General features: G+C 41.8%; 1 protein-coding gene across 1 annotated transcript in view; it reads right to left on the bottom strand.

Moving 5' to 3' along the window:
- Positions 1-13,635, bottom strand: part of LOC122938966 (leukocyte elastase inhibitor-like) — a 62,830-nt gene that overhangs the window by 38,330 nt on the left and 10,865 nt on the right. Inside the window, exons 2-3 of the mRNA XM_044294859.1 lie at positions 7,303-7,478; positions 2,672-2,809 (exon numbers count right to left, since the gene is read on the bottom strand). Coding sequence (XP_044150794.1) covers positions 2,672-2,809; positions 7,303-7,470 — 306 coding nt within the window. The 5' untranslated portion in view covers positions 7,471-7,478. The remainder of the gene's footprint in view (positions 1-2,671; positions 2,810-7,302; positions 7,479-13,635) is intronic.

Here is a 13,635-nt window from a genome sequence, read left to right as displayed (position 1 = left end):
GAGTAGAAACATCCAGAGCCACCGTGTACAGGCGTGTGCAGGAAATGGCCTACAGGTGCCGCATTCCCCAGGTCAAGCCACTTTTGAACCAGAAACAGCGGCAGAAGCGCCTGACCTGGGCTACAGAGAAGCAGCACTGGACTGTTGCATGTCATTCGGAAATCAAGGTGCCAGAGTCTGGAGGAAGACTGGGGAGAGGGAAATGCCAAAATGCCTGAAGTCCAGTGTCAAGTACCCACAGTCAGTGATGGTCTGGGGTGCCATGTCAGCTGCTGGTGTTGGTCCACTGTGTTTTATCAAGGGCAGGGTCAATGCAGCTAGCCATCAGGAGATTTTGGAGCACTTCATGCTTCCATCTGCTGAAAAGCTTTATGGAGATGAAGATTTCATTTTTCAGCACGACCTGGCACCTGCTCACAGTGCCAAAACCACTGGTAAATGGTTTACTGACCATGGTATTACTGGGCTCAATTGGCCTGCCAACTCTCCTGACCTGAACCCCATAGAGAATCTGTGGGATATTGGGAAGAGAAAGTTGAGAGACGCAAGACCCAACACTCTGGGTGAGCTTAAGGCCGCTATCGAAGCCTCCTGGGCCTCCATAACACCTCAGCAGTGCCACAGGCTGATTGCCTCCATGCCACGCCGCATTGAAGCAGTCATTTCTGCAAAAGGATTCCCGACCAAGTATTGAGTGCATAACTGAACATAATTATTTGAACCGCGCCGACGTCCTCCATTGTATGCATATTTTGCTGGGGTTAGTCGATTACTGCTGTCCACATGCGGTCGGGCTGCTCCCCTAATAGAAGACACGCCACAGTGTCAGGGGTTTGGCAGCTCCTCCAGAATTGCCACTATATATTTTTTTGTTTTTTGGTTTCTGCCTTGTTAGATTTGAGTGCGTTTGCCTTTACTTGGCATTCTAACACTCTTTTGCACCTGGTAACCTCCATCACATGGTCTGGTGTGTGTGTGGCTCGCGGCCTGGCTTCATCCACAGTGTACAACCGCAGTATTCATGCTGGGCACTTGTGGGGAGCTTGGCTGCGAGCTGAATTACATCACCTTCAGACCGTGTTCACACCACAGTTAGAGCAGCGGTTAGGACCCCTTGCCATGCTGAGAACCGTGACGTGGTGCATGATGGGCTCCGATATCTCCATGACTGGAATATATTGGCAAAAGTCTCAGCTTTTAATACCTTTATTCATGTCTTGCCAGCATAGTCAGTGTTATATCTGTTTGGTGCATTTTCTTTCTCTGTGTTTCATAATTATTTGAAGGTTGACTTTTTTTGTATTAAAAACACTTTTCTTTTATTGGTCGGATGAAATATGCTAATTTTTTTAGATAGGAATTTTGGGTTTTCATGAGCTGTATGCCAAAATCATCAATATTAAAACAATAAAAGGCTTGAACTACTTCAGTTGTGTGTAATGAATCTAAAATATATGAAAGTCTAATGTTTATCAGTACATTACAGAAAATAATGAACTTTATCACAATATGCTAATTTTTTGAGAAGGACCTGTATATACCAGAGCTTAATAAAATAGATCAGAAAGTTCCAGTACACATTTGGAACAGATGGCAGTACACATTTGATTTGCAGAGTCAATAGATATCTTGAGTAGGTACAGAAGATGATTAGATGTACTGCCCTACCTCCCCTAAATGTGTCAGAAGACGCATATCTGATTTTCATTGGTAAGATGTGTGATATAACATGAATTAAAGTTCTTGTATAACTCGCTGTGGTCACTGTAGTGTGGTAGTATAGAAAGAAAATGTTACAAGATACAAAGACATGAAACTTAACAAGTAAAACCATGTTTCTGACATTCACTAGTGCAGTTCTTACTTCTGCGAAGATAATATCACAGTACCCATGAAGGGTAATGTTCACTTTAAGTAAATATGGCCTCTACAGAGTGTAATGTATGTAGGTCTAAAAGTGAGGAGCATAAATGAAAAGTGTAACCTGCAATTCTGAGAAGTGCACCCGCTTCTCCATTTAATCACAACAGCTGTAGCTCAAGTGTCAATGATGTGACTCAGCGCAGCCCCGAGGAGCCAGTGAGGGCGATGTGCTCCATCTATTAGCTGAATGGGCCAAGGTGACAAGTTCATACAACAGGTGGTGTGCAGCAGAAAGACTACTCCATCACCAGTCTTCAGAAATATCACATCCGTAAATGGATGTAACAGATTGAAACATTTTCTATTTACTAGCTCTTTATGTGAGCCCTGTGAATGAAATATAGAAATGCTCCTCTTTGTTAGATTTATGCCTAATGCACACAATTGTACGTATTTTGCTGTCCGCAAATTGTTATAACTGCATTTTTGAGGACCCATTGGTCCATAGTCCACATTTTGTGGGCAAGTATAGAACATGGTCTATCTTTTTGTAGAATGGACATACAGATGCAGAAAGCACATGGATAATCTGTGTACTTTTCTCATCCGTATGTCTGTTCTGCAAAAAGAATATGTTCGCAGAATATGAAGTCAGAGGGTGAGCAAAAAAAGTGCAGATAGAACATAGAGTATCCATATTTTACAGATACACAATTTGTGGACCGCAAAATGGACACAGACGTGTGCAAGAGGTCTTACAAATATAATCTACGTAATAAATATTGTAATATAAAACTGTTTGACTTACAGGACGAAAGTTGAAAGTCTGTTCTCCATATAACCGGTTAGCCAGATTCAGGGAATGGGAGCTAGATTTCTTATTAATCTGAGCGTTCAGGGTTTGAAAGTTTGAATGAATGTCTTGAACACTATCAAAGTGCAGCACCTAAATGTCCATTCAGATAAAAGAATGAATACATGTACGTTAGATCATTTATAACACAATAGAAAACCTCACAACTGTTACATTGTAGCATTACATCCGCCATGAATCTGTCACCAGTCTGAGGGCAGCACAAACAGGTGATAGAGACCTTAGTAAAACACTGGGTCCGCTATTTTGCTAAAATCTGTATTGAACAGCTCCAATGCAAGTTGAGTATTGGAGTCCCCTCAAAACAGAGCATTTGACAGGGAGTCTTCATATTAACCCCTTCCCGACTGCTCACTGACTATATACGTCCTATCTACACATACCCCGTGAAGATAGCACGTATGTAAACAGTCAGGTAGCCCTTTAATCCCAGAGTTGTACAGCGCTGGGATTAAAGCTCCTGCAATCTATTAGGAGCCGGTCGGGTCCTGGCTGTCAGACACAGGACCCAACCTGGAGGAGAAGACAGGAGCGGTTTATTACCGATTCTGCCTTCTCCTGTGCCGACAGGAGATCGTGGAGTAGTGCAGGGAGGGAGAGCAGGAAGCGTCTGAGCCACTTCCTCCATTAGTTCTGGCGGTAACGTAAACCGCCCGGTGTTTCAGGGCAGGAGCAGAGTTGCAGGGTCTAAGGAGACCCTGATCAGATCTGCCTGTTTAGCCGTTAGCGGTTTTCCCCCAAAATTAAACCTTAAAAAAGAAAAAAAATCTTTAAATAAAGCATGCTAATAAAAAGTCTCAAGTGTCAAGTAAAAACATTGCAAAAATGATTTTGGTAGTCAAACAAATAAAAAAGTTAGGGTCACTAGACCACCACGTGCACAAAATCACAAAAAAGGCCAGGTCATGAAAGGGTTAATGGCCTCCTGGCTCTCCCTATCCTACTGCCACTCATTGACATTTCTTTCCTATTGCAGTCATCGGAGGGAGGGAGCCAGGAGCTCATAAATATAAGGACTCCTCAGCATGCGCTGTGTAGTGGACAGCTCCTGCACTTGGCTTGCGCTGGAGCTGTTCAGTGAAGACTTTAGCTAATGACTGAGTAAGTGACCTGTCTTTTGCTAAGGGACTGTCACCAGTTTATGCAGCCCTCAGATAGCATACCATAAAACTGATGACAAGGTCACTGTAATGTGAGATCCACCTTTCACAAACATTCTTGAGTACTGGGCTGCTTGTGAAGAGCTTTACTTTTTGAGTCATATTGTAATGTATCCGGATGGAAAAAACATTCACTGTTTGAACTTGCGTGCAAAACCATTAGTTTTTCCCTGAACAGACCCTGACATGTGAAAGAGGCCTTACAGTAATAACAATAAAAATAAAACCCTCCACAAGGATTTTTTTCACAATAGTAGCTTGAGCATTGGTAGTAACAGAGCCATGACAATTATGACCAATACATTTTCAAATAATCCATATACTTCTCATAATGGGATCTGTCAGGGTTCGACAGGGGCTTAAAGGGGTTTTCTGGTTGAATCAGTTATCCCTATCGGATAACTATTAGATCAGTGGGAGTCCTACCACCTTTCTGAGGCCCCATAGCCACTGCAGCCCCCCTAAAGTGGATAGAGTAGCCAGTGGGACATGAGCTTTATTAATTTCTACGGGAATTCCGGAGATAGCCGAGCGCTGTACTTGACTATCTCTGGAACTCTCGTAAAAATGAATGGAGTGGCCACGTGCAATGTGTGACTGGAAGCGCCAGTTGTTTCAGGGGGACTGCAGGGAGTACGGGGCCCCCGTTCTCGTAATTGGTGGGGGTCCTGGCAGTAGGACCCCCACCGATCTAATAGTATCCTGTAGAAAGGAGAGAACTTAATCTAACGGAATACCCATTTAACTATAATTCATAGGGCCCTATAGCAAATTAAGATGGGGTCAAACAGCATTATAAGTAGCAATAATTAAAGATGTGTATAATAGCACAATACATCAGAAAACCACAAAAAGGTATAATGTTTTTGCACCTGATAAGGACCACCAAACCTCTAGACATAGAGCAAGTGCCATGGCTGCTTTGGCTACAGTTACACCCATGGGTTTCAGATATTTTACTAGTACCCCTAATTGTACAGGAAAATGATGGTGTGAGCAGAGCTTGCATCTTATCACCAGGAGTACCTTTATAGTCTGAAAAACACACCTTTTATACTGTATATTTATTATTTAGTTCCAGATGCTTATATACTGTAGCTCCAATATATTCCATTAGACTGTACAGAGATTGTTATCATTATTATGGGGTCGACGTTCTAATTTCTGCATCTTAAACACAAATATACAACGTGGCCATTTCATATAATCTATCTAACCCATCAGCAGTGTTGGACTGGAATGCCTAGGGCCCACCAGTAAAATTTATTTTGGGGGCCCACAGTAGAGATTCTTTTAAATATTACCTTTTTCACATAGCATAGAAATATGAAAGATTGATGGCAGAAAAAGACCCTTACTTTCACATTAACTTATATTTCAGGGTGACAGCTATATTGAATTCTACCAAAACCCTTAAAGGATGTTTTCAGGCTCTTGAAATTGAGAACTTATCCCTAGGATAGGTTAACAATATCCGATCAGAAGGCATCCGAGACCTCACTCCCCCATGATCAGCTGTTACTTGAGGGTGCTGGTGCTAAGACTAGCACTTTGAATGGAGCCCGAAGCACAACTCTATTCAAAGTGTAGTGGCCATGCTGGGTTCTTGAATCTTAGCTTCCATTCAAGTGAATAGGAGCTGCCCTATAAATAGATATGCCAAAGCATTCACTTATATTTTCATCATTTCTTATTTGTTACTTGTTTACAGAGGTTCTCCAGGAGTTATTCTCAAATACCTTTTATTAGTTATAACGCCTCGTTTTTTCTAGGGAGTAATGGCCGCCATCCTAATAGTACACATAAAACCTATACTAATCACACAGGAAGACAAGTTACTTCACAGCAGTGAGCCAAAGAGCTGCCTCATCCTCATCTCTCTTCTGCTTGTCAAGGATTATGATCCTGAATACAGCTGATAAGATCTTCAGGTGAATCTGTGTAGGAATTGAGTTCATGATGAGACATGAAGTACAAAGAAGATGGTGGTGATGTGGTGATGAGCAGCAGCACTTGTATGCCGTCTCCATTACCACCGCCTCACATTACCACAGTTTGTCCTGTCCATCCTCTCTGTACTTCATGTCTCCTCATGAACTCCATTCCTACAGAGATTCAGCTAAAGATTGTATAATTATCCCTGACAAGTAGAGAGGAGGCTGAGGCAACTCTTTAGCTCAGTGTTTTGAAGTGACTTGTCCTGCTGTGGGATTAGGACATGTTTCCTGTGTACTAATAGGAGGGCGGACAGTTTATTTCTCCTAACGATTGCTCTGTAGACAAAACTAGTCATTATAACTAATAAAAGGCATTCGCGAATATATTTATAATAAAGTAATATTTAAGTATTTTCATTTTCTTAATTCCCAGAGAAACCCTTTAATGCTTTATACAAACTATGAGGCAGCTGCATGTAGACAACACTTTGTCTGCCTGCACCGACCAATGGCCAAACAGTTTTGAAGGTAAGTCTGACCACGTTTGGACTGGCCCAGAGGGGAGCAGGTGAATGCCCTGAAAGTACCTGAGCAAGGTTGGACCCTAGTCTCTCACCACCGGCACAAATAGTACATGGCACAGTAGACTGATATACTATATACATACTGTCAACTACAACATCTCAACTAGCCTATGTATCCATATAAAAAATTGGGTAGATTTCACAAACTACTTAGTTTAAATAGATGTATCTGGTGGCGGAGACGACTTCTAGGTACAGACACTGGTCAGCCAGTACCCTTCATAAAGTCTCTGCAGGGACCCCTATAATCTTGCAGTTGCCTGTTACTGTATGAGCAGGTAATATTTGCATGTAGCAGTACAGCAGGCACCTAGAATTATTTTCAAAATTGTGTGGCCATTGAGTGTGGTTTTTCTATATGTGGCCAGCACAACGTTAGCACACAGCAGGAGAACCTGCTAATGATTTTGCTTTCCTTTGTGGAATATATTGATTTAGTCACTCTAATAAAAAATAAAAAAACAACTCATGTTAGCAGCATTGTGTATGGTTACAAATTGCAAGTCTAAAGTTCACCAGGTACATGAGTAATTTTTTACAACCTAATGATGTCTACATTAAACATTGTTACGGCATGGGTTGTTAGGGTGAGACTATGATCATTAGATATCCTTAGCTTAAAAGAAGCAAATTACTATGGTTTTAGTTGACTCAGAGAACTGACCTATGATTCTACATGATATAACCATAAGGAAGAAATATCCAGCTCAGAACTCATGTGGTGATACTTGCTACCAAGGGCAATAAGCAGTTGCATAAACTTCACAACATTATAGAAATGTTTTCATTCTGCGTAGAATAATATTACATTGCATATGCATTTTCTGATTGTAGATTAAGAGCCACCTTAGGCAATGGGTACTGTCTAGGTATATGTTACCTACCTTGGACACTTGTTCAGCAGTTTTACCTTTTGTACCTAAGAATATCATGGCCATTGCTGCTGAGATACTTAGTGGCGAGTAGAAAATATTTCCTTGAGGGTTGTTTTGACATAATGTCCTGAATAAATCAAGTGAAAAATTGGTGCATGCATTACTCAGCGCCTCCATTTTAGGACCTGAAAAAAGAAATAAGATGGCGTTCAATATGTTGCATGCATACTAAGCAGCTGTACCAGCCCCACTATCTGTTTCTGCCCCTGAGGTCCCATCTTATATACACAGCAGTCTTTTTATACACAAAGATGAAATTAATAAAAAATACAGCGCCAAGCACCACATAGGGTAGTACAGTAATGTCACGTGTATTCACACGAGTGTAGCTGTAGGTAATGCTCTCAACCTTTTGGGTTGTGAACAGTCACAACCACTGATTAAGCATGTAATGGGTGAAATCACGGAGGCAGCAGATCATGGATCCTCGCCGGCGGAAAAGCCGGTTGTCAAAGGATTGTGAAGAAGAAATCTGAGGCACTGATAGTGTCTTAAACCTGTGGATAAAAGAAAGGCCAGCACCAAACTCCAACTTTATTCAAGATGATTTCAACTTTAATTCCCAAATTGTGACTCGTTTCAGGGACACAAACCCCTTTTTTAAACAAACATTGGATACAAGACATAGGCATATGCATGGCTATATTTATACAGTACTAAAAAAGCCCTGGAAAACGCATTTCAAATGAAAAGTGGGCATAGCATATATTGCAACAAATAAAAAAAAAGAATGTGAATAACATTGCAAAGCTAATAGAATACATAAAATGTTAATTGGTACAGTTCAAAGCACATAAAAGATCGTAATACAAACTTGAGACATTTGTATCTGTAAGCGGGCGGTCTCGGAGGTGAATAATAGGCGGCACGACCAGTTACTAGGCAGTTGAGGACACTAACAGAGTGTCCTGTTGTGCGCAAATGATTGGGAGCTGGCATGACCAGTTAATAATAATAATACTAATTTATATAGCGCCAACATATTCTGCAGCGTTTAACAATTCAGGGGTTCATGTACAAACAGTCATCCATAGCAACAGGTTAGTCAATAATTAGAACAAGAGGAATGAAGGCCCTTCCCACAGGAGCTTACAATCTATGAGGATGTAGGGGTGACACAAAAGGTAAAAGTGCTCGTCTTGTACAATGGTCCAGCCATCTTGGGAAAATAGGGGAGCTGCATGAGCCAGTCACCAGCTGATATCTGTAGTGCTTCTGTGTGCATGGGTGCGGCGGAGAATTTGGTGGAGGATCAGGTTCAGAAAAGTATGATAAATGGGCTATATATGGAGAGGAGTTAGATCAAGGGATGTGATATGCCACCCTAATAAGAGGTGTTTTTACGGAGCGCCTAAAACTGTGTATATTGTCATTCAACCTAATTTCTTGGTGTATGGCATTCCAGAGAATTGGTGCAGCTTGGGAGAAGTCTTGAAGCCAGGAGTGAGAGGTTTGGATTATGGTAGATGTCAGTCATAAATAGTTTGCAGAGCGTAGAGCACTGGTAGGGTGGCAGACAGAGATGAGGGAGGAGATATAGGGGGGTGCAGCGCTGTGGAGAGCTTTGTGGGTGAGAACCAGCAATTTAAATTTGATTCTATATTTTATGGGCAACCAGTGCAATGACTGGCACAGAGTGGAGGCATTGCAGTGGTGGTTAGACTGATAGGTGACCCTGGCTGCTGCATTAAGGATAGATTGGAGAGGGGAAAGTCTGGTGAGGGGAGGCCAATCAATAGTGAGTTACATTAATTTAGGCTGGAATGCATCAGTAATGCAACAATGAGAGTTTTTATTGTTTCCAAAATGAAAAATGGGTAGATTCTACAGATATTTTTGAGGTGCAGGCAACATAAGCAGGTGAGAGATTGAATATAGTGGGTGAAGGAAAGATCAGTGTCAAATGAACACTGAACCGAGACAGCAGGTGTGCTGTCTAAGCATCATCATAGTGCCACACACGGAGAGGGAGATATCTGTTTTAGGTAAGTTATTAGATGGAGAGAGCACAAGAAGTTTGTGAAAGATTCCATTTCACACCTCGTGGTTTGGAAGGCGTACGTTGATTAAGTCCGTATTAGTCCCCAAAATACTGTACTACATGTCGGTACTGCCAATCCACTTGCCAAAATCCTTTTTTGTCCAAATGAGACAATGTTTTTCTAGATTTCTTTGGAAAAAATCCAAACCCCGTATTCCACACTCGACAATGATACAGCCAAATAGGTTAGGGGGGATGGGACTTCCTGATATGGCAGAGTATTATAGGGCTATTCAGGGGACGAGATGTCTGGAATGGATTAGAGGCTCAGAGAACAGACTTGACATTCTGGCAGAAGCCAGTGATAAAAGACTTCCTCTGAGATCATTCCTTCTTTCGCCTCCTAGAGATATGCCTCAACAGATCAGGCCACTTAGCCTTACGACGAAAAATACTTTGAAGCTGTGGCAATCGGTTTTATCTAAGGTGCTACTTTCAAGCCACGAGGTGTCGTCTGTACTTCAGGTGAAGGATATTCTGTGGATCTCTGGGGGAATCTTTGGCTCTACTTTGCCAGGTGACCTTAAGGAGCTGTCCTTCCAGTTAGTTGACCTACTAGACCCATCGGGCCATTTAATAGAAGGATGGGACAACCACCCTAAATTGCAAACGCTATCCTTTATCCACAAACTATATATTAAACAATACTTGGGAAAAAAGAACATTTCTACAATGGCCTCTATGACAATTTGAGAAAATGATCTTTCCAAGGTTCCCCCCGGTTGCATTCTGTGCTAGTTTCCCAGACCGGACCCGACTCATATAGCTTCATCCGCAAGTGGTAAAAAGATTTAGATGTCCATTTTTCGGACAGGGAAGTCGCGCAAATCTGCTCTAACACACCCAGGGTATCCAGATGTGTTAAATTGCAGGAAAACCTTTATAAGTTGATCATGAGGTGGTACTTCACGCCCCAAAGATTACATCTCATTTACCCGGATTGTGACTCAAGATGCTGGAGGTGTCTTAATGCGGAGGGCTTCCTAATGCACATATAGTGGTCTTGCCCTGATATCTCCAGGTACTGGAAACAGATTTGTGAAATATGCTCACAGATTAGTGTAAAGTTTGTACCCTCAGCTAAAGGATGTCTACTGGGCCTACTGGGTGAAACCAAAGGAAATAGACATATTATCTCCTTGCTAGGCCAACTGTTGGCGGCTGCAAGGGTTTTAATAGCATTTAATTGGAAGAGTCGCAGAGCCCCGTCCATCTCCCAATGGACTGCGAAGTGCGATGCACTGTACAGATTGGAGCAGATTGCAGGGTGGGAATCCAAAAGGTCACAGGAGTTCGAGGCCACGTGGTCCCCATGGAAAAAATATAGAGGCTTCTCCTCTTAACATGGATAGAGCTTTGCAGCAGGTGATTTAGGGAAAGTAGGAATCCCTTACCCCCCCCCCCCCCCCATCATTCCTTTATCTCTCTCATCTCTCCCCCTTTTTCCCCCTCCTCTCTCCCTACTATTGTAGGTACTTAAATTTGCTTACATTTCTGATTGTATGATTTGTATATAAAGTGCCCCGATGTGGGGTGGATGCATCTTTTGTATTTTCTGCTCATGATTCAGAATAAAGTATTTTCAAAACCCCCCCAAAAAAAAAAAAAAGAAAGATTCCATTTCAGATAGAGAGAGGACATGATGTTAGAGACAGTGGACAGACAGTGTTCTGTGATTTAGCAGGGTTGATGTCGGGGAATGAAGTGTACAGTTGTGTGTCATCAGCATAGAGATAGTACTGGAAATCAAATCTGCCGATGGTCTGTCCTATTAGGGCTGTGTAGAGAGAGAAGAGGAAAGGACCATGGACTGAACCCTGAGGAACCCCAACAGCAAGAAGCAGAGGAGATGAAGTGGAGCCAGCGAATGATACACTGAAAGAGTGGTCAAAGAGATATGAAGAAAACCAGGAGAGGGCAGGGTCCTTTAGGCTGATAGATTGGAGCATGGTGAGTAGGAGATGGTGGTCTACAGTGTCAAAAGCTACCAAGAGGTCAAGGAGAATGAGCAGAGAGTAGTCACTGTTGTATTTTGCTGTCAGGAGGTCATTTGTCACTTTGGTGAGGGCAGTTTCTAAAAACAAATAGCTGCATATGTGTGCATATATCAAATAGCGCACCAAAAATATGAGAACACACATATAATATAACATGATCCTTTATTGTTTAAAGACATACAAAACACAAAATCTGACATAATAGATAATTTAGCAGCAATGCAGGAAAGTGACATAGTGAAAAACGGTCCCCCCCCCCAGAAGCCACAAGAAGGTCAGCATATATGAGTCTCAATGGGGTATGCAAGCTCTATAGCAAAAAACACAAACAATGTCTGTTAATGCTAACTACATAAAACACCCATTATGCTACAAACATACTTGCACAGGCCTATATACTCATGCTGATAAACATGTGCCAAGGATTCCAAACTAGAGAAAGAAAAATGGTATGACACACTCTAAGCAAAGAGAAACAATGAAAAGGCGATAGCCAGTATACACAAGTAGCTTTCAAACAGAGACTTATACAGACCAAGGGCTTCAGGAGGACACCAACCCGACGCGCTTTTCGCCCCCAAGAGGAAGCGAGATATGAACAGATATTCCAGCCCAGACTGACTGGACTACATTCCACAGTTCTTCTGCATTCTTGGGTTTGGCTTTAAAAAACATCATTTTCATGTCATTCCACAAATTCTCTATCAGATTGATATCTGGGGATTGGGCTGGCCATTTCATAACATCAATCTTGTTGGTCTGGAACCAGGGTGTTACCCGCTTGCTGGTATGTTTGGGGCCGTTGTCCTGCTGAAACACCCATTTCAAGGGCATGTCTTCTTCAGCATAAGGCAACATGATCTTCCAGTATTTTGATATGTACCAAAAAAAAACTGGTTCATGGTTCCTGGTATGTAATAAATGGGCCTGACTCCAGAGTATGAGAAACATCTCCAAACCATTATGCTCACACCCTTACAGTCTTCACAGTATACTTTGGCTTGAATTCAGTGTTTATAGGTCGTCTTACAAACTGTTTGCGGCCTTTAGAGTCAATAAGAACAATCTTGCTCTCATCTGTCCATAGAATAATGCACCACTTCTCTGTAGGCCAGTCAATGTGTTCTTTGGCAAACTGTAACCTTTTCAACGCGTCTTTTCTGAGCAATGGTATTTTACGAGGGTTTCTTGCTAATAGTTTGGCTGTAACTGAAGATCTTTGATTCCCCTGGAGCTGATCACTTAATGCTTCTATGCCATTCTTGTTATTCTATGATCTACACGGATGGCAGTATTTATTTTCCTTCAACGTGTTTCAGGTTTTGTTTGCCATCTTAAAGCATTGGAGATAATTTTAGCTGAGCAGCCTCTAATTTTCTGCACTTCTGTATATGTTTTCCCCTCTCCAATCAACTTCTTGATCAAAGTTCTTACTTCTTCGGTACAATCTGGAACAACCCCTTTTACTCACTGAGCAAGACCTAAAACCAGCAGGTACAATATTTGCTGCCCTCCTTTAAATAAGGGCCATAATTGACACCTTTCTTCACAGAATGAGTGACCTCACTAATTGAACTCCACACGGCTATTAATTTGAACACCCCCTTTTATTAAATATGTCAATTATACCCAATTAGCGAGCATGTCATGTTGATTCTGTTGGTTGCCCATTACTCGGCTAAACCTAGTCATGATTTTTTTTCCCGTGTTGTATTATCTTTTCTGCCAAAAATAATACTTAAACACATTAGTGATGTTAGACTGCTATTATTCTGCACATAACTGTACGTGTAGGGTTGTGTGGCCATGTTAATAACTAAGATATTATTTATTCTTTGCAGTGCCTCAGAATTACAGGCAGTAGTGTAACTAGAACTGACTGGACTCCACAGCAAATGGGCAACTTCTTCACAATCCCCACCCCATGCAACTCCCAATCCTGCAGCTAGTCAAAATCACTCCCAGACCAGGCCCTGCTGACACTCTGTCCGTTTTCCACAAATATACTGTATATCATGTCACTGTATAATACTATTGTGGGGGTCCTGACAATAAAATCTTTTAGTCCTCCTCTCAGGTGGGCTCCTGCCTTGCACAATATTACAGCTATACAATGCCAATAAAAGGTCTGTTACCATTATTAAAAGAAAAATGTAAAAAAGTAACTAGGGAGAATTCACATCTCTGTTTCATTTTCCGTTCTTCTGATGTGTCAGAAGAACAGAAAATAAAAATAAAACAGAA

Source organism: Bufo gargarizans, chromosome 5 (assembly GCF_014858855.1).
Source record: "Bufo gargarizans isolate SCDJY-AF-19 chromosome 5, ASM1485885v1, whole genome shotgun sequence".
In the NCBI taxonomy this organism is placed as follows: Eukaryota; Metazoa; Chordata; class Amphibia; order Anura; family Bufonidae; genus Bufo; species Bufo gargarizans.
Note: the sequence above shows the minus strand (reverse complement) of the source record. Positions and strands in the feature narration are given on the sequence as shown.